The sequence below is a fragment of the Actinia tenebrosa genome, unplaced genomic scaffold (genome assembly GCF_029948245.1).
Source record: "Actinia tenebrosa isolate PJP-AT-01 unplaced genomic scaffold, QUT_ActTen_1.0 PGA_scaffold0__85_contigs__length_37466705, whole genome shotgun sequence".
Taxonomy (NCBI): domain Eukaryota; kingdom Metazoa; phylum Cnidaria; class Anthozoa; order Actiniaria; family Actiniidae; genus Actinia; species Actinia tenebrosa.
Window position 1 is genome coordinate 2,213,068 of NW_028292569.1, and position 26,771 is coordinate 2,239,838.

The 26,771-nt window shown below is 38.1% G+C and overlaps 6 protein-coding genes across 8 annotated transcripts; 4 read left to right on the top strand and 2 right to left on the bottom strand.

Moving 5' to 3' along the window:
• Positions 1 to 276: 276 nt before the first annotated feature.
• Positions 277 to 5,479, top strand: LOC148913203 (uncharacterized). 2 transcript variants are annotated; one of them, XM_089025713.1, is made up of 11 exons: positions 277 to 494; positions 1,862 to 2,218; positions 2,662 to 2,763; positions 2,881 to 2,990; positions 3,236 to 3,294; positions 3,443 to 3,588; positions 3,703 to 3,750; positions 4,088 to 4,186; positions 4,291 to 4,309; positions 4,412 to 4,454; positions 4,815 to 5,479. In XM_089025713.1, the coding sequence occupies exons 1-11, from the start codon at positions 434 to 436 to the stop codon at positions 5,196 to 5,198; spliced, it is 1,428 nt and encodes a 475-aa protein (XP_088881839.1). In that variant the 5' UTR covers positions 277 to 433; the 3' UTR covers positions 5,199 to 5,479. The 2 variants fall into 2 exon arrangements, with proteins under 2 accessions (XP_088881839.1, XP_088881840.1); XM_089025714.1 differs by having other exon boundaries at positions 423 to 494; positions 1,302 to 2,218.
• Positions 5,480 to 5,648: 169 nt separating this feature from the next.
• On the top strand, positions 5,649 to 20,141 carry LOC148913204 (uncharacterized). 2 transcript variants are annotated; one of them, XM_089025708.1, is made up of 9 exons: positions 5,649 to 6,037; positions 6,425 to 6,805; positions 13,689 to 14,045; positions 14,320 to 14,451; positions 14,629 to 14,676; positions 14,872 to 14,961; positions 15,101 to 15,119; positions 15,291 to 15,333; positions 19,662 to 20,141. In XM_089025708.1, the coding sequence occupies exons 1-9, from the start codon at positions 5,974 to 5,976 to the stop codon at positions 20,073 to 20,075; spliced, it is 1,548 nt and encodes a 515-aa protein (XP_088881834.1). In that variant the 5' UTR covers positions 5,649 to 5,973; the 3' UTR covers positions 20,076 to 20,141. The 2 variants fall into 2 exon arrangements, with proteins under 2 accessions (XP_088881834.1, XP_088881835.1); XM_089025709.1 differs by lacking the exons at positions 5,649 to 6,037; positions 6,425 to 6,805 and adding an exon at positions 7,402 to 7,667.
• LOC148913205 (uncharacterized) lies at positions 7,879 to 12,883 on the top strand. Its single transcript, XM_089025715.1, has 2 exons — positions 7,879 to 8,399; positions 11,625 to 12,883. The coding sequence occupies exons 1-2, from the start codon at positions 8,111 to 8,113 to the stop codon at positions 12,647 to 12,649; spliced, it is 1,314 nt and encodes a 437-aa protein (XP_088881841.1). The 5' UTR covers positions 7,879 to 8,110; the 3' UTR covers positions 12,650 to 12,883.
• On the bottom strand, positions 15,815 to 17,315 carry LOC148913206 (uncharacterized). Its single transcript, XM_089025676.1, has one exon. It carries the CDS (start codon positions 16,921 to 16,923, stop codon positions 15,847 to 15,849), a length of 1,077 nt encoding a protein of 358 aa, XP_088881802.1. The 5' UTR covers positions 16,924 to 17,315; the 3' UTR covers positions 15,815 to 15,846.
• Positions 17,300 to 19,111, bottom strand: LOC148913207 (uncharacterized). The gene has a single exon (XM_089025702.1). It carries the CDS (start codon positions 19,109 to 19,111, stop codon positions 17,300 to 17,302), a length of 1,812 nt encoding a protein of 603 aa, XP_088881828.1.
• A 1,136-nt stretch (positions 20,142 to 21,277) lies between the features above and the next one.
• Positions 21,278 to 26,260, top strand: LOC148913208 (uncharacterized). The gene is made up of 9 exons (XM_089025999.1): positions 21,278 to 21,479; positions 21,937 to 22,293; positions 24,102 to 24,446; positions 24,675 to 24,770; positions 24,863 to 24,972; positions 25,273 to 25,331; positions 25,485 to 25,630; positions 25,791 to 25,838; positions 26,157 to 26,260. The coding sequence occupies exons 1-9, from the start codon at positions 21,422 to 21,424 to the stop codon at positions 26,258 to 26,260; spliced, it is 1,323 nt and encodes a 440-aa protein (XP_088882125.1). The 5' UTR covers positions 21,278 to 21,421.
• Positions 26,261 to 26,771: the final 511 nt, after the last annotated feature.

A 26,771-nucleotide genomic window follows, 5' to 3' on the forward strand; every position in this document is an offset into this window, starting at 1 on the left:
TCAGCGTGTGAAGAAAAAAGGCGAGGCAGATCTGAAACAAGGGATAATGAAATAAGTCTATTTATTTCTTTTTTACCAATGTTGGGGATCATTCAATTGATTGTACACTATCATTATTTTTCAGGATATAAGTCATTTCTTTTTATTAATATTTCTAACCTAACCAAAAGATAATTTTAGTCTTATTTTTTAAGGGGGAACGTGACGGACAAAATGTCATAAACTGCAGCACGTCACGCAAGTAAGTATTTACAGCAGTTTTAACCTCTAGAAAAGGTCACTCCACTGAACATCAAACACACAGCAGCCAAAAGCAGACGAGCGTGAATAGATTTACTTATCGATCAGTGCAAAACGGTTCACGTATCGCCTAATTGATATTCCAGAGTTTTTCAAGAGTTAATATTCATATAAATAATCACAAGCACAGAAAATGTATGTCATTTTATTGAGCTGTCTAGCTGCAGTGATTCTACAGTTACTTCCGCCTGTTGGTAAGTTGACCATATTGATTATTGAGTGCAGTTTACATTATGATTAGTTTCAGTAGGAACTCGTACATTATAGAAGATAAATATTTGATAATATTATTGTATTCATCTAATTAATAGCAAAGGTCGTATCTCGATCTGATCTTACTAACTAAAACCCACCGATCATGAAATATTCTATTAAAGGTGTATCGGTGCTGGTCGCGCTTCATCATTTGTTTTGTTTGCTGTATAATAATATTTTATCCACAGGAAGCCCACTTGATATAAAAGAGCTAAAATCGAAGCATAATATTCAAAGAGACGTATCTAGAGCTTCCATATTAGTCGAAGTCAATATATACAAGGCATATACTATTTTTGTGTCCTGCACCAAGAACAAGACGACTGAGGAGATTGAGAAGTGCGGTGTTTTATGTTTAATATCAATATTCCGTACATGCAAACAAACAAGAAGTTGCACGACAGAGGAACACGAGTAGGTGATAAAATTGTAACTAGAATATATCGTATTTGACATATTCAAGTTCTGGTGTACTGTTAACTCCTACCTATTGCCGGCTGTTTATGTTTCTGTGCTTAAGTTTTTGGTACGTTAAATCAAACGCGAATGATCAATTAACCTTTTAAGGAATTGACTGTTTGATGCCAGTACAAAATAACAGAAGTCGATCGTTTGGGGAATTGGTAACCCATTCGTGCTTTCTCAGCTATACCTTTGTTTAGCTAGTTCGTTCTTAGTTTTTTGGTTTCTTAAAACTGCGATGCTACATAGCTAATTACCGTCCTATACTATTAACAAAACACCAGGAGGAATGCAATCACCATTTACTAAGGTGCCACCTAGTGTGTTGTATGTGGTGAGTGGTCAAGACGCTAGGATGGTGTGGGACTACAATGTTAGCAACAGGGACGCTGAATTTGGTAGTTACGCACCTGCATGGTACTACTACAGAAATGCAACCAAAATACAGGTTGCACATGAGTATAAGTGGAGTACCCCTAAATGGAAATGGTCTATTGGACCAACATGTCCTGATAGGCTGAAAGTCCGACTCCGTAAAGAATCAACGGCTACTCTGGTCATCTCGAGCGTCACCATTACCAATAGCGGGATATATGAGTGCGGTCTTACATTGACCTCTGGATTGTACATATCTTCAAAAGTAGAATTGTTCGTTACAGGTGAATCAACCTGACAAAGATATTTCTATTTATGTCTCATAATACCCATAATGTAATCATATGTTAGAATCTATTTATATTTAATAATAAGCTACATTTCCATCGATGTAACCATATTTTAGTTTAATTTAGTTACAGCCAGTCAGTATTCACCATCATAATCCATTTTTTTACTATATGTCTAGTACTTATATCCAGTTCTAGTCAACTCACTAGAGAGGTGGGACAAGATGTGGTGTTCATGGTTAATGGTACAGCAATGTCAGAAGCCACATGGGGAGTACGAGATGGTGATACAAATTACTTGAATCCAAGACTTTACCGCGTATTAAGCTCCTTTGGTGAATTTCCTGACACCAAGATCAATTCAACAAGTTACGCAGGAAGAGTCAGTTTTGTTGGTGATCTGACAAAGGGTCAGGCTTGGTTCAAGATCACAAACCTAAACATCAATGACACCAATCAGTACATGGCGCTGATCATGCTGCAAGGAGAGAAGAGTTATAGATACATTGCTACAAAACTAAATGTGATACAACCAGGTATTTGTTTTTTAATTCTGTTTTTCCTTTCTTTTAAGTAAATAATGAAAAGTTATAGTTACAGTTACAATAAACAAATAATAACAAAGAAGAAAATATTTTAGCTCCTAAAAAGCCGGAACGATAACAAAATCATGTGGAGTTACACATCGGGGCCAGGAACCAAGTGACTTTTCCTTCCCTCCTTCCTTCCTTACTTCAACCCTTCTTTCTTTTTTAGTCTCATCAATCTTTAACTTTTTTTTAAATGCAAGCCAGCTATTTGTGTTTTCTGTAGCATAATAGGCTCCCTGTGGTTCCCCAACAATGTATGAGTTCCCTGTGTTAAGTGAGTTTGATGTAAAATGGCTGTCACATGGATAGTCAAGTGTTAGAATAAAAACAAGTTACATCCAAGATATCCGAGTGTTATTTAAGCAAACCAAACGATACATTTTCTGTAGTTGCACCAGTTACTACCATACGTCTACAGACATCAACAAGAGAACTCAGCACTTCAGCTTCAAGCTCAAAAACCTCTCCTCGGCCAACATCGCAAGAGCCTCGTGAGTAACCTTTTTATAGTCGCTTTCATGCAGTGCTCAGATAAGCAATATAACCGTATGGACTTTCAGTTGCTACAGTATGTGACTTTTGTTGCTATTTATCTTGAATTTTTATAGAAATTTCAAACCGAAGCATATCAATCAAAGTCGTAAAGAAAGTATCTGGAAATGTCAGCGATGCAAACTCTGACGCTTTCAAAACTTTTAGCGAAACCTTTCTTTCCGAGGTGAGTCGTGTTGAATAGTTAGCACCATTTGGCAGAGCTACAAGTGATCTTTAAATATAATAAAGTATAAACCATGAAAAATCAGTAATAAAAGGGGGGGGGGGGGGGGGGGGGGGGGAGGGGAAATGAAACGAAAAATAATCTGAATTAAGAAGAACAAAATGGGAAAAAAGAGAGAGAGAGAAAGAAAGAAATATGTGTTCGATAAAATGTACTGAATATATTAGAAATTTGCTATTTCTTAGATCCACATTGTCTATAGAAATATCGATAACTTTGAGGAAGCCAAGGTCACAAGTCTCAGGTATTAGACATTACCATAAAAAGGTCGGTAAAAAGAAGAGTTGTGAGTTTGAGGGACCATCTTCTCCTTGCTTTATGCTTTCCACGACGTTATTTCAATAAGTGCGTCCAGTGATAATTACTTGTATTTTGGGTTTATTTCTTAAAAGCGACAACATTATTCCTGTGAAGTTCGTTGTTTTCTTCAAGAACACGATAAAACCAGATGAAATATGTGCTCCACTTAAAGATGCAGTAAAAAACAATAGACTTGGAAGTCTCAAGATAGTACCTGGTTCATTAGGATGCTCTAATGGTATGTTTGAAAAGAAGATGACTGAGTGACTTACTGGTTGACTGTTAGTGGTTAAAAGAGAAAAGTATAGTATTGTGCTATTGTACTGAATAAATTGAATATTAAATATTTCAGAATCCAGCACAAATTTTCCCAAGAATCAATCAAGTTCTGCTTGCACATGTAAGTAAAAATGAAGTGATGGTGACTATCAATGTCATATTACCTACTATCTATCCCACACTATTGAAAACACATGCAATCAGGATGTACGAAGTACGAGTCCCTTTTGCAATATTCCATTCTAAGCCACATAAACCATTGTATAGCCAGTATGTACGATGATCCCGTATTTAAAAGAATACAAGCGTAGTGGTTACTTTTCTACTTTTTAATCTATACGAGACCTTATCAATTGTTTTGTGTCGATTGAGGGCCATTTTTGAATAACATTTTAAAAAAAGTGATCGACTGATTTTCCTATGTTCTTCTATCTTGATGTTTTCATATTGATGAAAAGGCACCTCAATCATCGCTGCATGCACAACTATCATCATATTCCTAATTCTAGTTGTATTGGTTCTACTTTTCTATATTTGGAGAGGAAGATCAAATACCGGTTAGTCAGCCAATCAGATTTAAACATTTTAAACTAATTTCGTTCAAATTTTAAAAAGGGTAGAGGAAGAAATTCAAATAAATTCATTGTTTTATTTGTTGTAGAAAAAGGAGCAGAAAGCAGGTACTGTTTTCCTCTTTACTTTTTTAAGTTTGCTTGTTTTTGTGTTTGTTTTTCCATTCTTGTATATTAAGTTTTTCATTGTTTGCATTCGTGTTACTGCAGAGGGTCGTCAAGCGTACAAGACAAGAACCTTGAAAGTTATGAGGTAACAATAGATATCATGCCTGTGCTGTGATATGCTTGAAAGGCTACCGTCTAAACTTGAGCCCAATTAACGCTCCAACCAAAAGACCAGTTTTAAAGCTATTGTGCGTGTGTGTTTTCGAATGGGACAGTGGGGAGGGGGAGTGCAGCATCGTTATACTGAGTTAAGATTTAAAAAAACGATTTTTAATTAAGGAGGAAAAACGGAGAACCCGGAGAAAAAGTCCTAGAATCACATTAGAGAACCAAAAATATATATATACCTATATGACAACGATCCCGAGAATCGGAGCCATTCGCATTTTTGAAAGGCAACGCATTAGCAGCCTTTTTAAAATGACAAAAACATTGTATTGTTTAGAATGTCCATCAAGTGGAAGACACCTCACAAAGAACGACAACAAAAACAGCTCGAACGCCAAATGAAAAAGAAATTTATGAAACGATAAAAGAAAACAGAAATAAAGACACAGCTGCGACAAAAGCAAATGTGAAATCCACGCGTGGACCTTCTGTCGACGCCCAAGGTGACGTACCTCCATTGCCACAACATTACCAAGACCTTCAAATAAAGGCAACACATCCGACCCCTCTGTATGAGCCTCTGAAGCAACGCGGGGATTTTGGTAGCAAAGGAGAGCTGACTCCAGAAGATCCAAAAACATACGAACATCTGCAACAGAGTGCATCAGGAAAAGAATACCAGTCATTGAAGCGTTATAAGGATAGCGAGAGTAAAGTGTGATGCAATAACTATGCAGGTTGAATACTTTCCCACACCACAAAATAAACAAATGTTATTGAGTTTTAATATTAAAATTGTTGCAGCGCGCTATCACGTACCACCATCAATTTTATATCCAGTTGGTTTTATTTAATAATTATTAAAAGTTAAAGAAGTTGCCAACTGTATGGGCATACTTTTTCTATATGAGTACACTGTTTTATATTCTGAATAAAGGGATAATGCTAATTATTACCTATTCATATCACGTGCAAAAGAAAATAAATAAATAAATTTCAGTTTTCTGTGGTTGTGTTTACTTGTAGTGCAAACGTTACATACTCTTAGGTAACGAATAAAGACCACTTTATTTTATGTGCCTGAGCATTCACGATAAAGTGTCACTTTATATTCAATGTTTTCTACGATAGCAAAACTAAATTTCTAGAGCTTTCCGAAACGTCTGGCATCTTGTAAAGCACCGGCAGTAAAAATGACAATCTTCTTAGGTCTTTTTGGAAAGACATTCGATGATCATACAATCTTGCATAGGAAGCAAAGATCCATGGTTTTATTTACCGTCATTTGTCACGTAGTCGAAGCTATTTATAGTCATGTGACAAATGAACCATATTAAAAGGGCAAGAAGGTTAACTTTGATGGCATTGATTTGCAAATCGAAATATATTAACACAATATCATATGCAAAGTAGAAAAAGGAAAGAGAGAGCTTCAGCTAGCTCGTATTTACAATTATTTCAAGTTCAAAACAAGATCTGTTCAGATCTGTTTCCCAATGTTTGGTCATGAGTTCTTCTTGTGTTTGTTGGGAATCACTATTGGAATACTACCGCTTATCGGTTAGTGACATTCACTTCTTGTACTTCTTTTACCTACCACAAACCAAAAAGTAACACATGAATTATTTAACTCAAACTGACATTGGGTGCAATTATTTAGCAATTACCTGACAGTGACAAACAGCGTATTAATCACAATAGCTGTAATAAACTGCCTATATGTGCATCTCGATCTCATAATTGATTAAAAATTCGAGCGTCATTAATAAAGATGTATTGTTCTTTTTTTTGTTTTTTCTTTCTTTCTTTCTTTTCTTAAATTTTTCCACAAGAATCGACCCTCTTTTCGAAGCACTATGAAATCAAAAGTAGTGGTGCCCGCTAGCTGAAGAATAAATGAAATATACATTGGAAATGCCTGTTTTGAAAAGCTTTAATTTACTTTAGATGGAGCTGTGAGATTTACACAAGCTCCACCATCTATCTGGTATGTGCCTAGTGGCGGAACTGCAAAGTTTGTCTGGGATTACCATGTCGATGACCGAGACAGAGAGTTTTTTACAACGTCCCCAGAATGGTATTACAGTAACAATATTAACAAGACTCGCATTGCTGCTGATGCCTTAAATTTTATAAGTGGAAAACTTCAATGGGGGTGGTATATATCACCATCATGTCCAGGAAGACTGAGACATCGACTCAGCAAGGAATCTGTTGCTACTCTGGTCATCTCAAATGTGACCAAATACGATAATGGGAAATATTCGTGTTTGCTGGTTTTAAATTCGGGACAGAACCCAAAAAGAACAACACAGCTGATAGTAACAGGTACGATAAATACAATCTTAATGATGGTGAAGCAGTTTTATATATGTTTCATCTATGTTTGATCAAATATTAGTATTATATGTTTGATCTAGCATTAGACTTATATTTAGTGTTAGTGTTATTTGTAATGTTGTTTGTTATGTTTGTGTTAGAAATAATAATGAAAATAATAAATATATGAAATATATGATTAAAAAAAACCTGTTTGATCTAATTTAAGCATGCCATAGCTATTTACGGTTTACGACAGCCCCTGTCGATTATAATCAGGTCATAAAACTACTCTAGCTAAGATCAATAAACAAGGTAAAAGCCACTGACTTAGATATGTCATACTTTGACCAGCATTTGTAGAACTGAAAAAGGAGAACAAAGACGATCTGAAACAAGCTTAAGGGATTAATGCTAGACCCATTATATTAGTATATCCTTTAGTTTATTTATTTTTTATCGATGTTGTGGATCACGCAACTAATTTTATACAATATACTTTGACTTAGTCTCTTCTTACTGCTTATTATATTCAAACACCATAGCACAGGTTAAAACGTATAGGAATTATTGGACTCCAGTAGGAAAATGATGTGACTGTCTCTTTGGTCGCAGCACGTCACGCAACTAAACATTTACATAAGTTTTAACCTCTAGAAAAGGTTACACCGAAGAATATTAAACAAAAGGCACCCAAAAGCAGACAAATCTGAACAGATTTACTTATGTGCAATAACATTCACATAACGCCTGATATATACTGGAAAAACGATCACAACTCAAATTTAATAGCGATAAACCCTTTAACAAAACATGTATGTAATTTCATTGAGCTGTGTAGCTCTGATTCTACAGTTATTTCCGCCTGTTGGTAAGTTGAAGAGAAATGTCTTTACTAAGAGCAGTTCTTACTTTGATTTAAAGGTCATGAAAATTTAGTCTAGAAGAAGATTATTAAATATAATAATAATGTTATCACTAGGTTATACGTATCTAAATCCCGCAAAACACAAAGAAACTAAGTTATAAAAATACGTGGGCACTAAATTGTTAATTGCCGTGTTTCAACGGAAGTTTTATTCTGTGTTTTAATGTGGTTAAATAAAATATTTAAGCAAAGTTAGACTTGAACTAAGTTGCCTGTTATCGCAAGTATCTGTCATCAAAAGGCTATAGCTTCGCGGCCATCTGATAAGCAAATTAATGTCTCACGCAATGAGATGAATGATGAACAGATGGTATCTGGGGACGAAGCTTGCATCGGGTGCTATCCAATTTCGCTAACGCCACGTGCTATCCGATTTCGCTAACGCTATGCGCTATCTCATATCGCTAACGCTAGCTTACGCAGTTTGTACGCTACACCAACGCTATTTGTTTTTACGCTATACTCTCGTTATGTCTCGGGCTACACGAAGTAGTACGGCCGTACTCTCTGCAGAAGACCGGCAGGAGATTATCCGGGAGGTTGTTCAAGCGGTTTTGGAGGCATCCTCTGCAAATGGGTCAGGAAACTCGTCCTCCTCGCCACCTTATTCTTCACAGCCTGCACTGCCAACTTCTTCCACCTCCGCAGTGGTTTCTGCTACGCAGGACGCTACAGGTACGTCTATTTTACCTGTACCTTCATTCGCCAGCACTTTTACCCTACCATCGCAGTCATTGGCTGACACGAGCGCTACGCTAGCTTTCTCAGCATCTGTGCCGAGCTCCGTCTCGTCGGTTTGGGCGCCATCATTGCCATCTATTTCGGCGGTCTTGCATCAGCCTTTATCGTTGGCCCAGGTTGCTCTCCCGTTCCCGCAAAGCTGGTTACCCAGATCGTCAGTGGCAAGTTCGTCGACATGAGCGATCTCATTTCTCCTAACCTGGTGGAAACGGAAAACGAGCCCCAACTCTTCTTTGATGGTCGCATCGTTTTGACCTCTACGCCCAAGCGCCAGCGGCGAAAGGTAGAGGACATAATGACGTGGGTCGAGGCGTTCAGCATTTACTCGCTCGTGCTGACTTCTTATTTTCCCAATCGCTGGAAAGATCTTTTGCTCTACAAGCTGCTTATTCTGCGAACCTATCGCCAGTTTAGCGGCCGGGCTTGGCTGTCTTACGATAAGGCTTTTCGTGAGCACGCAGCAGCAAGCAAACTCACAGACTGGTCGCACATCAATAGCCAGCTCTACAGTTTCCACACCGCGGGATCTGTCCCACGCGCTCTCAGTGCTACAGCTGCTGAAGGAGCAGAACCCAAGGGCTCATCCAATAGCGACACCATATGCCGTTCTTGGAATCGGGGGCAGTGTTCTTCGCGTTATAGTGGCTGCCGCTTCGCACACAAGTGCTCTTCATGTTCTGGCCGCCATCGCTTGGTAGATTGCCCGAGTGGGACCGACGAGTCTTCGGAGTCCAAACGGAAATCCACGTTTGCCGAGTCGTCGGGGGAACTTCACAGGTCTAAGCGCCGCTAATCCAAGCACGCTAGTACTTTATGTTATACTTATGGTTCTTACAAAAAAACAAAAAAAATGTTCCGTTTAATTTGTTCTTTAGCTTTAGCTATCTTGTATAGCACTCTATAATTTTCGCTCGTAATCTTGTCTAGACAGTTCAAGTGCATTTAGATTGTGTATTGTCAATTGTCTGGAACGTTTCAATGGTCTCGGGACATTTCGTTCCGTCGTTATTTCTTTTCTGCATGCTAGGCTTTATAAGAAACGCAGACAATGTCATTGGTATTTCATTGCATATGATATATATACATATATATATTACAAAAAAAAAAAAAAAAAAACCTTTCGTGCTAGGACTTTTGTGTTATCTCTCTATGCTGTCATACCTTTTAGCGCGTTATATTTACAAAACCTTGATACAATCTTTTCGCGTAACCAGGCCCTTAATAAATTAGCTTTGCTGTCAGTCTGGCCTCTATGATTGGCTGCGGCGTTATTAGGACAATTAAGCCGTCTTCTAGCTGTCTCTGTAGGTCCCTTTGTATGCTATCGCAACAGCATTTCAAGCTTTACGTCGGGACCCTCTTACGCGTTTATTTTGCTAATTTTTCGTTCTTTTCGAGTCCCGCGTTATCGCCAGAGTGGGTCCTCCCCCTCCCATAGCATATACTTTACTCTCGATATATTATGTTTATGTGCATGTAATTTTACCCCGTCTAAGTTCCTATCTAGGGTAATTAGCTTTACTCGTCGTTTATCGCCTCACGTATCTCTTTTTAAGTCGTGTGAGCAGTTCGGAACATCTGCCGGTCACTATTATTTTCACGGTCGTATTGTATCTTCTTTCAGCTATGCTTGACCTCCCGTTGGTATCTGACGTCACGCCCCTTAGTGTTGAGTGGTTTTCCCAAGAGTTGCTATCACACCCAGACCAGATTGAAGTGGCTTATGTTTTAAGTGGGATTCGATATGGTTTCAAAGTTGGATTCCAAAGTCAACTCAGCTCTTTAAGATCGGCCAAGAGTAACAAGGAAACCGCTATCCACAACCCTCAGGTGATTGATTCGTATCTGCAAAACGAGGTCAGGTCGAACAGGGTCGCGGGCCCCTTCTCCGAACCTCCCCTTCCTGACCTGCACGTCAGCAGCTTTGGGGTGATACCTAAGCGTGGCCAGCCTGGAAAATGGAGGCTCATAGTCGACCTTTCATCTCCCAGGGGACTTAGCGTGAACGATGGTATCGACCGCGAGGCTTTTACCCTTCAGTATGTCAGGGTTGATCAAATCATTCGGATGATCTCTAGCCTTGGTACCGGAGCACTGATGGCAAAGTTCGACGTCGAATCGGCCTACCGTAATATTCCGGTTCATCCTTCTGACAGGTACCTTCTCGGTATGAAGTGGCGCGGAAAGTATTACGTTGACTTAGCGTTACCTTTTGGTCTTCGATCAGCCCCGTTTATTTTCAATGCGGTAGCCTCGATGATAGAGTGGATTTTGGTGAACAATTACCAAGTTAGCAATCTCGTTCATTATCTTGATGATTTTATCATGGCGGGCCCTCCTAACACTGACGCCTGCGCAGTTAACCTAGCTAAGTCACGTCAAGTATGCCGCACTCTAGGTGTTCCGCTACATCCCGACAAATGCATAGGCCCTGATACTACCCTGGTTGTTTTAGGCATCGAATTGGACTCAGTGAACCAAATTGCTCGTTTGCCAGCAGATAAGTTATGCAACCTTAAACTGTTGATTGCTACCTGGCGGTCGCGACGCTGGTGTAATAGACATCACCTAGAATCGTTGATTGGCCACCTCCACCACGCAGCGAAGGTGGTGTGGCCTGGTCGCACGTTTATACGGCGCATGATTGACCTGCTAGGCTGTTTCCGCAAGCGAGACCATCCTATACGTCTGAATTGCGAGTTCCATCGCGACTTAGACTGGTGGCACCAGTTCCTCTCTACGTGGCACGGGGTTTCTTTTTGGCTGTATCCTGGTATCCCAGTCGTAGGCGATACCCAGGTGGTATCGGACGCCTCAGGAGCAATTGGTTATGGAGCTTTTCTGGACCAAGCGTGGTTCAACGGTGTCTGGTTGGAGAAGCAGGGTTCTCAATCTATTGCATATAAGGAACTCTTTCCGATCGTTCTAGCCGCGCATGTGTGGGGCCATCGGTGGTCCAAAAAGCATGTCATCTTTCGTTCCGACAACGAGGCTGTGGTGTTCATGCTGAACGGCAGGACTTCTAAAGTCCCCGACCTGATGCGGCTGTTGCGCAGTCTGTTGCTAGCGGCAGCGCGCTTTAACTTTTCCTTTTCGTCGCTCCACATACCCGGCGTCCACAATGCAATCGCTGATGCCTTATCCCGTTTTCGTTGGCAGGAGTTCAGGCGTTTGGCTCCTTCAGCACACCGATCCCCAACTCCAATTCCGCATCAGCTTCTTCTCAACTTGACCAGTCCACTCTAAAGAAACAGTGTCAGGAATTCCTCCTAAATGGCCGGGCTCCCACCACACGTCGCACTTACGCGTCTGCTCAGCGTAAATTTATTGATTTTTGCCATCAGCTTGGCAAAGTTCCTGTCTTACCTGCAGATGAGAGAACTTTATGTCTTTTTGTAACGTTTCTGGCACAGTCGCTTCAGCATCGGTCTATTAAAGTCTACCTGTCAGCGGTTCGGGCCCTTCACATCGAGCAGGGTCACGCAGATCCATTGGTAAATTGTCCGCGGCTGCATCAAGTCTTTCGGGGCATTAAACGTTCCCAAGGGTCCCAGTTTTCACAGCGTCTACCGATTACCGACGCTCTCATGCTCACCATTTTCAAGGCCCTGGATATTGACTCGTTTGACCATGCCATGTTTTGGTCGTCATGTACGCTCGCATACTTTGGTTTCCTGCGATCGGCAGAGTTTACGGTCTCCAGCTTGGCCAGTTTCGACCCCACCATTCACCTGCAGGTCTCGGACTTGTCGTTTGATAATTTGGACCGACCATCGTGCTTACGGGTATGGATCAAAGCATCCAAAACCGATCCTTTCCGCGCAGGGTGCTATGTTCACATTGGTTGTGGCGTCTCCCCACTGTGTGCGGTGACTGCAATGTCCGCTTTTCTGCATAAAAGAGGAAATGCTTCAGGTCCACTATTCTTATTAAAGAATGGCCAACCATTCTCTCGAGAGTTGCTGACGTCGTGGCTGAGGGATATTTTCGCTGGTGCGGGAGTGACTGGTAATTTTTCCAGCCATAGCTTCAGGATTGCAGCCGCCACAGTTGCAGCGCGCAACGGTGTTCCAGATCACATGATCCAAACCCTTGGCAGATGGACTAGTAATGCTTATCAAAGTTATATCCGGACACCTACAGAATCCTTAGCCTCGATCTCGCGCTATCTTTCTCAAGCTTAATTTCCTGGAGTGACCTTAGTTTGGGTTGGTGCTTGGATCATTGTGGTGGGAGGCCCTTCTTCCTGTTCCTCCTCTCCAAGCACCTTGGAGAATCATTTGGAGGTGATAGGGTTGCCATAGTAACCGCTGACCTCCGCCGAGTTCCCGAGGCTCCTCCCACCCAAGCACCAACGCCAAGCTCATCTACGTGTGATGAGTTTAAATGTGGTTAAATAAAATATTTAAGCAAAGTTAGACTTGAACTAAGTTGCCTGTTATCGCAAGTATCTGTCATCAAAAGGCTATAGCTTCGCGGCCATCTGATAAGCAAATTAATGTCTCACGCAATGAGATGAATGATGAACAGATGGTATCTGGGGACGAAGCTTGCATCGGGTGCTATCCAATTTCGCTAACGCCACGTGCTATCCGATTTCGCTAACGCTATGCGCTATCTCATATCGCTAACGCTAGCTTACGCAGTTTGTACGCTACACCAACGCTATTTGTTTTCCCACCCACCCTCCACTAAGGTAAGTATAGGTAAGTATTCCACTGCCAAGTCAGTGTGACGGTGCTAGGTGGGAGGTGATAGGGTTGCCATAGTAACCGCTGACCTCCGCCGAGTTCCCGAGGCTCCTCCCACCCAAGCACCAACGCCAAGCTCATCTACGTGTGATGAGTTTAATTAATATTTTATCCACAGGGAGCCCACTAATATAAGAGTAACGCTATCAACAGGAGTACAGACCCTCCATTGTTTACAATCAAACTAAGAAAACAGTGAACACCTAAAATATGTTTTTTGTTAAACATCGTATTGCGTCCAATCCGATGCGAGAATGGATTCATTTTTTATTAACTGTCGCATGTGATTGGTCAGAATACGACATCTAACAGAAGGGTTTTGCCGAATTTGATATGTTTTCGCATAAATATCTACTATTCTATACTTAATCATATTATGTATTTTATAATATAACGATTCTTATTAGTAGATTTGTACGTTTCATTTGTTGTTAATGGTCAACCATCTGTTTTTGTTTACGCCTTTTGAAAGTGCCCATATCCAGTCCTGGTCCACTAACAAGAGAGGTTGGACAAGATGTGGTGTTCATGTTTAATGCTACCAACATAGAGGTAGTCAACTGGGGAATACGAGATGGCAACACTAACAATCTGAAACAAGGACTTATCAACTACAATATAGCAGATGGAATACAGTTAGATAAAAAGATCAATTCAACGAGTTACGCAGGAAGAGTCAGTTTTGTTGGTGATATGTCAAAGGGTCAGGCTTGGTTCAAGATCACAAACCTGAACATCAATGACACCAATCAGTACATGGCACTGATTGCAACACAGGGAGCATCAGCACCTCAACCTGTACCAGTACAGTTAACTGTGATACAACCCGGTCAGAAAATGTCTTTGTGCTTTAAATTATATATGTGTTTAGATTTAGGATAATTTAGAGTTCCATTTTTAGTAAGTATAGTGCTCTTTCCTGAAAGGAAAATGAGGTAAAAAATCATTCCAATTCAAACTGCATTAGTATTATGTTCATTTGCTCCAATAATGTCTACTTTTCTCGTCATTGTCATCATTTTTTTTTTTTTTTTTTTTAGTTTTTCATTTACTTTCTTTCTTTTTATTTCTTTTCTTTTCTTTTTCCTTTGTAACAATTTCAGCACCAACTAAAAAACCTCTCCGGACTTCAACCACGGCAATCACATCATTTGTATCAAGCACAATATCGTCAATTGCACCGAGGAACATAACGTCAAGTGCACCGAGGAATATAACTTCGACAACACACTCTCGTGAGTAATCAGTCTGAGACTAGTTAGCACTGTCTGCCAATTCTGTACTTTTTATTCCTCGTCGTCTTTCAAGCAAAACATGATTTATTTTGAATATTCTTGGCGAATAGTATGTATTGTTACTTTTAATATTTTGAAACTAACAATAAACAAGCATTTTTTTGTTTTTTGTTTTAGTACCCGTAACGAGTATTACTGAGAATCAATCAAAGCCTAATGGAACATGTAAGTATGCAGCTGTACACATCAATTAAAGACGTCTGTCATCACGTCATCATTTGAACAAGCTACAAAAATGTTGAAATGTATTGCTAAAGCAAATTGTATGCACTCGTTTTTATAGTGTGCAATAGTTACCTTTATCACTGCGCTTACTCCAATGCCATACTTAGTAAATATGCATATTGTTCATTTTTGTAGGTACCTCAATCATCGCAGCATGTGTCACTATCATCGTTATCCTTGTTGTTGTCGTCGTGGTCTTAATCGTCTACATTTGGAAAGGAAAAGGTAAAAATGGAAACTAAACACACCTTTTATTATCGACACTGAATGATTTACAATCAAACCTTCTCAAAAACATCAATTTTGTTCAGTTTATTGTAGTCAAAATATTTAAATGTATACAAATTTATTTTTCATATTCTAGAAAAATCAGCAAGGAAAAGGTATTTTTTGATGTAACTTTTTATCTGTCGTTCTTCCAAATTTTCTCTCTGCTGGGTTTTTATTCTTTATTCGTTTACTGGTATGTTTATTTGTTTGCTCGAATGCAATAGAATAAAGTTCTTAAGTGTTTATTAGCATAATGTACTTTGGTTTATTATTTATCACTGCAGAAGTCTGTCAAGTATTAAAGGGGAGAACCTTGAGGCTTACGAGGTAAATGTATTGTCTTAACTATGGAAATGCTCTTTCATCGCAACAAAGTTATATCTTTACAACACCTATTATCTGTATACTAATATTACCATGACTACAGTGTATGCATAGACTATATGGAAATATATTAAATATAATGTACTATGATACCAGCAAATGCACAGCAAGTGTGTTGTAGAATTAGAAAATACGTCTACCGTAAGGGGCCCATTTTGAAATTCAACAAAAATCCCTTTTTTTATTTATTATTTTATTTTATTAATAATTAATAATAACAATAATCTCTAATCAATAATTAATAAATTTTAAATATTTATACATTTTTTCAAGATTGTAAAAAACGAATAGAATTTGTCCATTATTTAAATATGAATATGTTAATATATAATACTTACAAAGAAGAAGGAATTATAAGATGAAAAACTGACTAATAAGGAAAATTGAAATATATATTAAATATATAACTATGTATCTTTATCTAAAAATCTACGTTAATAAGCTAAAAATCTAAATTTATAAAATGGCGCTTTCAGCAACCTGAATGTCTAAGTCTATGTTGTTTATATCATTATAAGTTCTTTTTATAGTCCTTGAGCCTCGTAGACATACAAGTGCAGATCTTAACAGAGAGAAACAAGTCTTGGCCCTAATCCATGCCATTGTTTTGTGGTACTCTTCACCTTTCTTTCGGGCTATCAGTTCAGCAAGCCTGCTGTGATATGTTTTGCATTCTTTACTCATACCTCCTGTTGTACAAAAGACAAGGGGAGTAAATGTTCCATGTTCGATTTCGTTTACTCTTTCGGTGTATTTCCGCTTCTTGTCATTTTCATGTAGCTTGTAGATTTTGGGTAGATCTAGATCTTTGTACGTATCTGCATTTGGGTGACAAACCCTTACGTCAAAAAAGGCAGAACGTTGCTTCTCCCAGAAACCTCGTGCATGGATGTCAAGTCTTGCGTCTGCAGCTTTGTTTGCTCCTTTGCTTAGTTTCTCATCTGAGATTGATTGTAACAAGGGCTCAATCTCTACGTCGTTGCATACTGTGCTAAGAAGCTCAGCCTCCAGATTGCGTAATTCGTTGTGACGTTGAATTACGAATCCACCACGTTTACATATCATTGCGTGATCGACCGAGAAATCTTCACCACATACACACTTTGATGGAATGTCTCTGAAAGACCAATTATAACGGAGACGTAAAGCGTCTCTAAATTCTCTCTTGTTCAAGTCGAATCCCATTTCCTTAAGAGGAATTACAGTTAACCAGGTTGATGCTCCTTTCTCTGCGGCTAAGTCCAAGGATCTGGCTGTAATCTTTGGCAGACTTTCCTTCAGGCTTTCAAACGCATCTTTGGATGCTTTTTCTTTCTCAGTGTGACATTTCTGCTTTGCTGTTTTCACTTCAATTTCATCTGGCAACTCGTGAGACTGGGAGATAATCTTCTCCACAAGTGGGGCACTTACTTTGACTGACGATGAGAATTCATACTTTGCGTCAATACACGGGTTAGTAATACCGATACCTCCATATCGTGTCGGTAGCGATAAAATCTTGCGATCATCTTCATCACAATCTTTTTGTGTCATGGCGGGTATAAACACGTCGGAGATGGCAGCTTCTAAAGGTTTCAGTAGGTCTGAGATATCTGGAAGTGTGCGAAGAAAGTACGTCCAGCGATGTTTTAAGCCAAACGTGTAGGCAGCGTAACAGGCCTGTGGCTGTGATAGAGCAAATTCTGCTAATTTGGTGATCTCGTTCACCCAGTTGTCAATCTTTTCCGTGACGTACTCGTTTAGAAACGATCTGGAACCAAGAACTGCACCAAGATGTTTGTGCCCCTCCACTGTTACATTAATGGGTGTATCCTTAAAAGTTTCTCTGACGATTTCTTCTTTTGGTGGCTTTACTATAACCCAGCACTTCTTTGCGTTGGGGAAGTACCCAAGATCTGGTCCGTACTGGTTAAGAGTGTCCCACCATTTTTTTAAGATCCGCTGCTTTTCCTACACCACTAGCGTCATCAGCGAACCAGCATTGCTTGGCGTCAGAAAAAGCCTGCAATGTTGTAATAAGAGGCTGCATACTCAACGCGTACATACCCATAGCCAGTGGGTCACCTTGTGTTGTTCCCTCAGCTGACACGAGTTCTTTCCCGCCTGTGATGAATAATCTTGCTGACTGTCTGTACGAGTTGATGGCATAAACTGCAATAATAGGGCAAAGGATTCTGATGTTGTGCAAAGCAGCAGCTCTGTTTAGTGAGTTGAAAGCATTTGATGCATCAATAAGAAGTACGGCATCTGTGTTATCTGCAGCAAAGATAGTATTCATTGCGTGAACTGCAGCTTCATTCCCTGATCTCTGGCCTGCACACAATTGGAGAGAGCCACTGGTCTCGATGACGTCATCCTTTGACACATTCATTACGCACTTTCCAATGATTCTTCTGATTACCTCTCCAACTCCAATGGGTCTTACGCTGCCTTCACCTTTGTCAAGCGGTATCAAACGACTTGCAACTAATGCCTCTATGGTGGTGGGATCTACATATGTTGTACAAAGGATCTTTGTCATTGTGGCTAGTGCTTCACAAAGCTTTGAGGAGGATTGCTTGAATGACTTACAGGCAAGAATTCTTCTGAAGCCATTAGCGTCAATACCTGAAGGGCCACCCGAGCCTTTAGTTCTCAGGGCTGCTTGTCTGATCATATCACCGTCTATCTCACTATAAATTGACTCGGGTATCTCATCATCAATTGGGCCGAATAGCAATGATCCCAATTTCGCTGGCTGTGGTTCAGGATGCTTCTCCTTGAGTTGAGTCATGACGTCATCTGTAAGTGGTAATATGCCTCCGTTTGTTGATTCATTTAAGAAGCGCAATGCTGAGTTAATTTGTCCTTCCATCACAAGTTTTGCAAAGACTTTTGATCGATCAGGTGGACATGTGGTCTTGTGTTTCTTCATGCGACTTTGAATTATCCTCCCCTCGCGAATTAATTGATTGAGCTCACCGACCTTCCAGAGTGCGAGACGTTTCGCCAGAATACGTTGGTTTTCTTTAGCTTTAGACTTTTTATTTGGCTTTTGGAGACCCACAGCCAACAGAACAAAGGCAGCTTTTAAGGCAATATGCTGTTTGTCAGAGCACGCATTCCAATCATCTATGTGTAAAGTTATTTGATCGATAAAATCTCTACCAGTTCTCCCATAAAGAACTAAAAAGACATTTCTCCTCCAAGTTGTTATTTCGTTGTAAGCTTCTAGTATGGCCATGGTAGGAATATTAATTTCCACGCCTTCTAAATTTTTACCCCAGCAGATTGTAGTTGGTTTGTTAACGTTTGTATATAATGGAAGATTACCAGGCTTACTCACGCTTTCAGAAGAACAATCACTAATTGAAATAGATGTACATGTATTCTTATCGATCTTATCGATCCATTCAGCGTTATCTCTTGGGAGAAGATTAATGTTTGTAATATTCAAATTCGTTGATGGATTCGGTTGACTAGATACATATTTAATTTCGTTCTCGTATTCTATAGAATTTTCTTGTAAAATTGAGATATCAACTGCTGAAGAATTTAGTCTATTTGATGCAGCTTGCTTTTCCTTTGGGTTTTTATTTTTGGATCCTTTAGGTCGACCTCGTTTTCTCGGTTCCACTTGCGTGATCGTTGACTTCTCATTGACAGGTTTTCTAGGTCTTCCTCGCTTACGCTCAGTTTGGCTGTCATTCGCAGAAATAAGGTCATCTTGGTTATTTATCATCTTTCCAGCTTCTCCAAAATAAAGTATTACGGCTTGGATAGTTTAGTTTAGATTCATTATGTTTTAATTGAAGAAATATGGCTCCTTTGTAGGAGCTCCAACGGGACGTCCTTCCTGCATGATAGCTTCTTGAATGATCTCATTCAATTTTATTTTATTTAAATAAATAAAATAATATTAAAAAACATAAATCCCTTAATTAAATGGTTTTGTTGTGAAGTGTGATCGTCCGAGTGAGTGTAGTCCTGAGAAAAACATTTGGTTGTGACTGACGTTTCAACAACCTGAGCGGAAGTCATCTTCAGAGTCCAGTGAGAAAACGAGAGAGAGAGAGAGAGATGTTATCAAAAGTTTTTTTTTTCTTTATCAAAATAAGTTTGTAATCTTGCTACGCCTTTTGTAGCAAAATGATTGCTAAGTTCCCAAGGTTCTTAATATTTATGGGTTTAAAATGATGCACGCGCGAGAAAGTTTGTTTATACTAATTGAGATTTGTTGAGATCTGTGGAAATTTTTCATTTTCTTTCTTTTTTTTTTTTTTTCAATGTAGAATGCTAATCAGATGGACGACGCCAATATCCATAAATCAGCCAAGCCAAGAATTGCCGAAAAGGAAATTTATGAAACAATTTGTGAAAAAAAAGATGAAGGTGCCAACACTGAACTCTCTCACCATGGTATTGGTGCTTTGGCTGTAAATGAGATGACTACGTGTAACACCTCAGCCCGCATTGCACGTGGTCAAGACCCCGCACATTCATTGCCACAACATTACCAAGGTCTCTCAAATGTAACAAGAACCCAACAGATGCCATTATACGAGCCTCTCAATAAACGCAACACTAGGCAGAGCACTGATGCGGCTGATAATCCTAGAACATACGAACAACTGCAGCAGAATTTGACAGGACGAGAGTACGAGTCGTTGCAAATCACTCCAAACAAAGAAGAAAGTAAAGTGTAATATTTGTTTTCTTTGTCCCGAGTTAAAAGTATTAAAAAGGGTTGCTTACGTGTTCAATGTTGGCAATTGAAGTGTCTTTTTCATTGCAAGTAATACACCAAAAGAGGGGGTCATTTTTCTTTGACGAACAAGGGGGGGGGGAAGGCCCAAACACTAGACCATCGATCCAATCCGATAATCCGATAATGTGAATAGTAAAGGTTCGAACAATCATTTGAAAACAAATTCATTGAAAACCATAAACAAAAACAAAAACAAAACAAAAAACAAACAAAACAAAACAAAACAAAACAAAAACAAAACAAAAAAAAAGAAAAAAGAAAAAAGAAAAAAGAAAAAAGAAAAAACAGAACGACAACAAACAAAAACATTTAATTCATATCAAGGTAACTAAGGGTTATCTTGATTACAATGGTTGCACTCCGTTCTGGTGCTTCTTCTAAAGTTTCTATAAGCACACTCATTAGCACTGTTAGTGTTAGCATCGAATTACTACGGTATGCAACCCTTCCCTCACTTGTTTTATCGCGATAATTTAATGTAAGACCCCAACTTAATATGCTTTAAGAACAATCACAATTCGTCTGAGGTTTTGCGGTACATGGGCGGTTTTGAAACCTTATTTCATTGTGGTTTTGAGAGTTATGATTTCAGTTACTCAGGCCGCAAGATTACTCAGTTACTGACGCCGGTAAACAAGGCCAAGGACAGAAATTTGACAGCACAATGAATTAGCGTTTTTGTGATGCTATCATAATCAGCATGCGAACAAAATAGGAAAATGGCAAAGCATCCCTGAAACAGGGGTTTTATCGACAATAGAAGTTTATCCTCAGTTTTTCTTTCATATTGTATCATTATTTTGGGGATCATGCAAGTGATTATACAAAATTCGTTGCTGGTTTTAATCTTGTCTTACTGCTTATCTTCTCATCGGCAAGCATTACGCAAGATAAAACAAAAAGGGATTGATTAGGGCTTCAGTAGGAGCACGTCACGCAACTTAGTACTTGCAACAGTTTTGGCCCGAGTTAGAAAATATTACATCACAGAGTATAAGACAAAAAGCACCCGAGCAGACGAGCGTAAATAAATTTATTTTGCATTCAAAAAACGTCTGATATATACTCCATAGATCATCGCGAGTTAGCTGCAGCACGTCACGCAAATAAGCATTTACATAAGTTTTAACCTCTAGAAAATCTTACACCATTAAATACAAGACAAAAAGCACACAAAGACAGACAAATGTAAATATATTCGTTTGTGTGCAATACCATATCGCAATACCATAATTTAAATTCTAGAGAGTCAATTATTCGTAGAAATAATCACAATCACACAAGATGTATGCCATTTTATTGAGCTGTGTAACACTGATTCTACAGTTGCTTCCGCCTGTTGGTAAGTTGACTACAAATACATTGAGTATCGTGGGCAGTTTATATTTTGATTTAGAGTGTCATGAAATATTAGTCAACATATTTATTAGATATCATTATGGTATTTATTTCATCAATGACAACACTAGCTTGTGTGTGTCTAAATCCGCACAAACAGAAAGAAACTAAGGTATAACTCTGCAGACATTCGAATTGGTGGTGGCCGCGCTTCATCGGTTGTTTTGTTCGCTGTTTAATACCACAGAGAGCCCAATAACATAAACATCCTGCGATCAATAATAGGATTACAGGCACTAGATTATTTAAGTAAATATACATAATGGATTTGCTGATTTTGCTGTGTTTTGCATATATATTTTACATCATTTTTCTATATACAACTATGTTTATTCATAGTAGATTTGTGCATTTTGCTCATTAATAGCCAACTAGCTCTTTTTGTTAACACTTCTTTAAAGTGTCCATATCCAGTCCTGGTCTACTAACAAGAGAGGTTGGACAAGATGTGGTGTTCATAGTTAATGCTACCAACATAGTGGCAGTCAACTGGGGAATACGAGATGTCAACACTAACAATCTGAAACAAGGGCTTATCAACTACAATAAAGCAGATGGAATACAGTTAGATAAAGAGATCAATTCAACAAGTTACGCAGGAAGAGTCAGTCTTGTTGGTGATCTGTCAAAGGGTCAGGCTTGGTTCAAGATCACAGACCTAAACATCAACGATACCAATCAGTACATGGCACAGATCTTCACACAGGGATCATCAGACTACGAATATGTAATAATGCAGTTGCATGTGATAATGCTGCGTAAGTATGCTTGTCGCACATGCTACTTTTTATGACAATTAAATGCTAAACATTAACAAATATTTATGATTCTTATATTGTTTTGTTGGCACTCTTTGACCAGTTTTGCAATACCGTACATCTGTGAATGCAAGGATGAAGGAAGGGATTGGCTACGGAAGCTATGAATCTTCCTTCCCAAAGATGCATGTATTATCTAAAGCAACGTTGAGGCAAAGAAATAGTGTATTTTTAAGTACAGTAAATTCAACCTCAATATGAAGCCACTTGTATTTCAATATCATAAACGTTAATTAAATTACAAATAACTTTGGTAATTTAATATAATATATCACAGGGTGCATGTTACGTCATAAGCTCCAAGTTGTGGTTGTCGAAAACAAAACATGGCAACTATTTCATTGTCATATATCGGGAGGATTTGGAGTCATTTGGTTGCACCCAAAAAAAAAAAAAAAAAATGAGTGTAAAACTTTATAGAAGAATCAGCAACATAAGGCAATTACAGTCCTCTGGTCGTCCTGCTATGTCACATCTCCCCTCCATCCTATTCCCCCCCCCCTCCCCCCGAGGTTGTTGAATAACTAGCTGTACTTCCTATAATTATAAATTACAAGATATTGTAAGACAGCGATTTCCGCCCATCAATCACTACCAGGTCTTAAATATGCGAGATCAAAAAAAAAAAAAAAAAAAAAAAAAAAAATACCCAGGCCAAAGCCATTAATTTGAAAGCACAGGATTGTCATAGATGTGCTACCACATGATCAGCATGTGAAGAAGAAAGGAGAAGCAGATCTGAAACAAGGGATCATGACATAAGTATGTTTATTTCTTTTTAATCAATGTTGGGGATTATTCAAATGCTTGTACAACATCAGTCCTTGAGGACATAAGTCGCTTCTAACTTCTTTTTTACTCACAAGACTGAAATAAGAATTTTGATATTAAGGGGAGCGTGACATGCCAAGCTGCCATAAGTATCAGTAAGTCACGCGATGATTATTTAAATCTTTTTAACCTTTAGAATAGGTTAGATCACAAATGTTAAGCACAGCAGGAGCCAAAAGCAGAAAGCGTGAATAGATTGAAAATAATTGCGTACAATAATGTTCACATATCAACTGGTTTATATTTTACTTGTTATGAAACTTCATAGAAAATAATCGCAATCGCACATGATGTATGTTCATTTATTGAGCTGTGCAGTACTGATTCTACAGTTACTTCCGCCTGTTGGTAAGTTGAAGAGAAATGCCTTGGTTGAGTGTAACTTATATTTCGATTTAAGTGTCATGAAGAATTCGTAGAGTAGATGATAAATAGTAGTTGGTATTATCATTTTGTTTCATTAATGACTTAAGTAGGTTGTATCTTATGGATAAAATGTACAAAAAAGGCAAGAAACTAAGGTATAAAATACATGGTCCAATCCAAAGGGAGCCCACTTGATAGAAATGTAATGAAATCAGGCAAATAAAAAAAGGCTACATGTATATGTGTTGAGTCAGATTTTTTTTTTCCTAATTGAAGCAACAAGAACAAAAGCAACAAGAAAAACGATAAAACTTCTTGTGTTTTTTTGTTTTTTTTTTTTGTTTTTTTTTTTTTTGTGATCAAGACAAGCAACGGAAAGATCGCGCACTCGTTGACAATAAGCGCTCGAGGAATGGGTATGTTAAAATGATTGATTTACTTGAGTGCTTTCATGCTGGCTGGCTTTCTAATCGAAAAAATGAAAAAAAGTAAAGAAAATAAATAGGACAGTTATAGGATATTTTATATTGTTTTCTTTCTTTTACTACCAGCTTCAAATCTTGCAATGACAAGGGAAGAAGGAGAAGATGCGGTGTTCATGCTTAATACTAGTGCAAACATACTGGAAGTATTATGGGGACTACGAGATGCTGATAGTATTAACCTTAAACCACGAATGATAAGAGTTGACATATTTTCTGGTGTGCAATTAACTCCCAATGCTGATTACGCAGGAAGAATCAGTTTTGTTGGTGATCTGTCAAAAGGTCAGGCTTGGTTCAAGATCACAAACCTGAATATCAATGACACCAATCAGTACGTGGCAAAGATCAGGGTTCATGGTGCATCGCACTACAAAAACATACCAGTACAGTTAACAGTCATTAAACCACCAGGTAAAAATTCAAATTGTGATTAAGACTCATTCGACATTTATTGCTTCAAGATTATTTCCCTTCCTTACTTCATTCCTTCTTTTGAACTTTCCTTTTTTTTTTTTTTTTTTTTCCTTTCTTCCTTTCTTCCTTCATTCCTTCATTCCTTTTCTTCTTTAATTCTTTTGTTAACTCATTTTCTTTTCTTTTTGTTTTATCCAATCCAAGTTCTTGTTATTTTCGCTCTAGTTACTGCAATGCCTCTACATACATCAACAAGAGAACTCACTATGGCAACCTCAAGTTCAGAAACCTCTCCACGGCCAACAACATCTCTGGTGGCTCGTGAGTAAACCGCGTTCGGTATTTGGTAAAGTAGATAATATTAAAGATCCTGAGTTGTTGCAGTGTGTGACTGTTACTATTTGCTTTTATAGAACTTTCAAACCGAGGCATGTCAATCAATGTGATTAAACACGTTGTTGGAGATTTTAGTGATTCAAACTCTGCTGCTTTCAAACAATTCAGCAAAAACTTTGTTTCTGAGGTGAGCCGTGTAAAAAGACGAACTCCTATCTGAACTAAAAGAGGTATTTTTCATGTTGCTGATCACAAAAATATATGATGTTTTTAACATATATAGCAACAAAGTTAAATAAAAGGAAAAAACAAAACGATAGATAGGACAGAATGGGCAGTGAAAACAAGAAAATCGTACATTGTGTTTCGTCGTATTTTGTAATTTTTTCAACCAACTAGCTTCTCAGTTAAATATATCAACAAAGCCGAACATTGGAAACAAATGTAAATGTTTAATAATTCAAGATATTCATTTTCTTTTACTTAGATCAACTCTGTCTATAAAAATATCGATATCTTTGAGAAAGCAAAGATAACTAGTCTCAGGTAACAGAGAGTGCCATACTAAATATTGTTATTGGAAACTAGAGATGTTTTGAAAGACCATACATCTCATCCTTTGCTTTATGCTTTTTCCTTCTTCAATTTGTATTTCCATTGCTAAGCTGTGTCTATTTTTTTTGGTTTATTTCTTAAAAGCGACAACATTATTCCTGTGAAGTTCGTGGTTTTCTTCAAGAACACGATAAAACCAAATAAAATATGTGCTCCACTTAAAGATGCAGTAAAAGACAATAGACTTGGAAGTCTCAAGATAGTACCTGGTTCATTAGAATGCTCTAATGGTAGGTTTGAAAAGAATATAAAAGAATGTTGGACTAAATGACTTATAGACTTACTGAATAAACTGACTTGCAAAGTTGCTGAGTTCGAATGGAAAGCCGTTGGAAAGCCAGCTAGTAGAAAGCGTAAATAATGCTGAATAAATATTCAATTTTGTTATAGTACCCAGCACAAGTTTTCCCAAGCAGCAATCAAGTCCTGCTAGCACATGTAAGTATCCGTTTGCAAATGTAACTGATATCTATCCCACAGCAATAAAAAATATAGCCAATCAGAATTAAGGAAAGCCGTCGTATATTACTGTGTATACCATAAAATACAAATAAACCTACAACATTATCAGTCGTAAAATATAGTATAACTAGTTTGCATTATATTACTATTGATATTTACAAATATCGCAAGCGAAAGTGGGACTATTGTTTTATTTATTTTGAGATTATACGACGTTATCAAGTGACGATTTACAGCAATTTTGATGCAGTTTCTTTACAATCATAATTGTTGATGCAAATATTTCTTTCATAGGCACGTCAATCATCGCGGCATGTGTTACTATCATCATATTCCTGATTTTGGTCGTAATGTGTCTGCTTATCTATATTTGGAGATTACGATTAAATATTGGTTAGTCAGCAAAATTTCAAACATGAAATAAATGACCTTATTTTTATTTCTTTTAAATTTGTAACCCACGCGAATTTTCTTTCCTTCTTGTATTCTAGAAAAAGGAGCAAAAACAAGGTATTTTTATTTCTCTATTCATTTCTTGAATTGATTTGCTTGTTAATTAATTAATTAATTAATTAATATTATTATTATTATTATTATTATTATTTTTTTTTTTTTTTTTTTTTTGCTCTTTCACATCAATTGTTTCATTGCTTGCAATCATATTTTTAATTCAGAAACTCGCCAAGTATACAAGACAAGAATCTTGAAACTTATGAGGTAATGTGCCTGTTCCTTGTTTTGGTCGAAAGGCTGCGATCAAACCTGGACAAACTGAATGTTTACTTTGTCTATTTTTTAGCATTCTCAAAATATTATAACGATTTTCTCAATTCACATCGCAAAAATTTATATTTACTTGTCTTTGTGAAATAACAAATGAATTATATTGTATTGTTTAGAATGTCCAAC

Coding starts and splice junctions, on each gene's coding strand:
- LOC148913203 (XM_089025713.1), top strand. CDS start 434: ATGTATGTCATTTTATTGAGCTGTCTAGCTGCAGTGATTCTACAGTTA. Junction 2,219..2,661: donor ACTAAATGTGATACAACCAG/GTATTTGTTTTT, acceptor CATTTTCTGTAG/TTGCACCAGTTACTACCATA. Junction 4,455..4,814: donor AGAACCTTGAAAGTTATGAG/GTAACAATAGAT, acceptor TGTATTGTTTAG/AATGTCCATCAAGTGGAAGA.
- LOC148913204 (XM_089025708.1), top strand. CDS start 5,974: ATGTTTGGTCATGAGTTCTTCTTGTGTTTGTTGGGAATCACTATTGGA. Junction 14,452..14,628: donor AACTTCGACAACACACTCTC/GTGAGTAATCAG, acceptor TTTTTGTTTTAG/TACCCGTAACGAGTATTACT. Junction 14,677..14,871: donor ATCAAAGCCTAATGGAACAT/GTAAGTATGCAG, acceptor TCATTTTTGTAG/GTACCTCAATCATCGCAGCA.
- LOC148913205 (XM_089025715.1), top strand. CDS start 8,111: ATGCGCTATCTCATATCGCTAACGCTAGCTTACGCAGTTTGTACGCTA. Junction 8,400..11,624: donor TGCTACGCAGGACGCTACAG/GTACGTCTATTT, acceptor TTTCGTTGGCAG/GAGTTCAGGCGTTTGGCTCC.
- LOC148913206 (XM_089025676.1), bottom strand. CDS start 16,923: ATGACACAAAAAGATTGTGATGAAGATGATCGCAAGATTTTATCGCTA.
- LOC148913207 (XM_089025702.1), bottom strand. CDS start 19,111: ATGATAAATAACCAAGATGACCTTATTTCTGCGAATGACAGCCAAACT.
- LOC148913208 (XM_089025999.1), top strand. CDS start 21,422: ATGTATGCCATTTTATTGAGCTGTGTAACACTGATTCTACAGTTGCTT. Junction 24,771..24,862: donor AACAACATCTCTGGTGGCTC/GTGAGTAAACCG, acceptor TTGCTTTTATAG/AACTTTCAAACCGAGGCATG. Junction 25,839..26,156: donor ATCAAGTCCTGCTAGCACAT/GTAAGTATCCGT, acceptor TTTCTTTCATAG/GCACGTCAATCATCGCGGCA.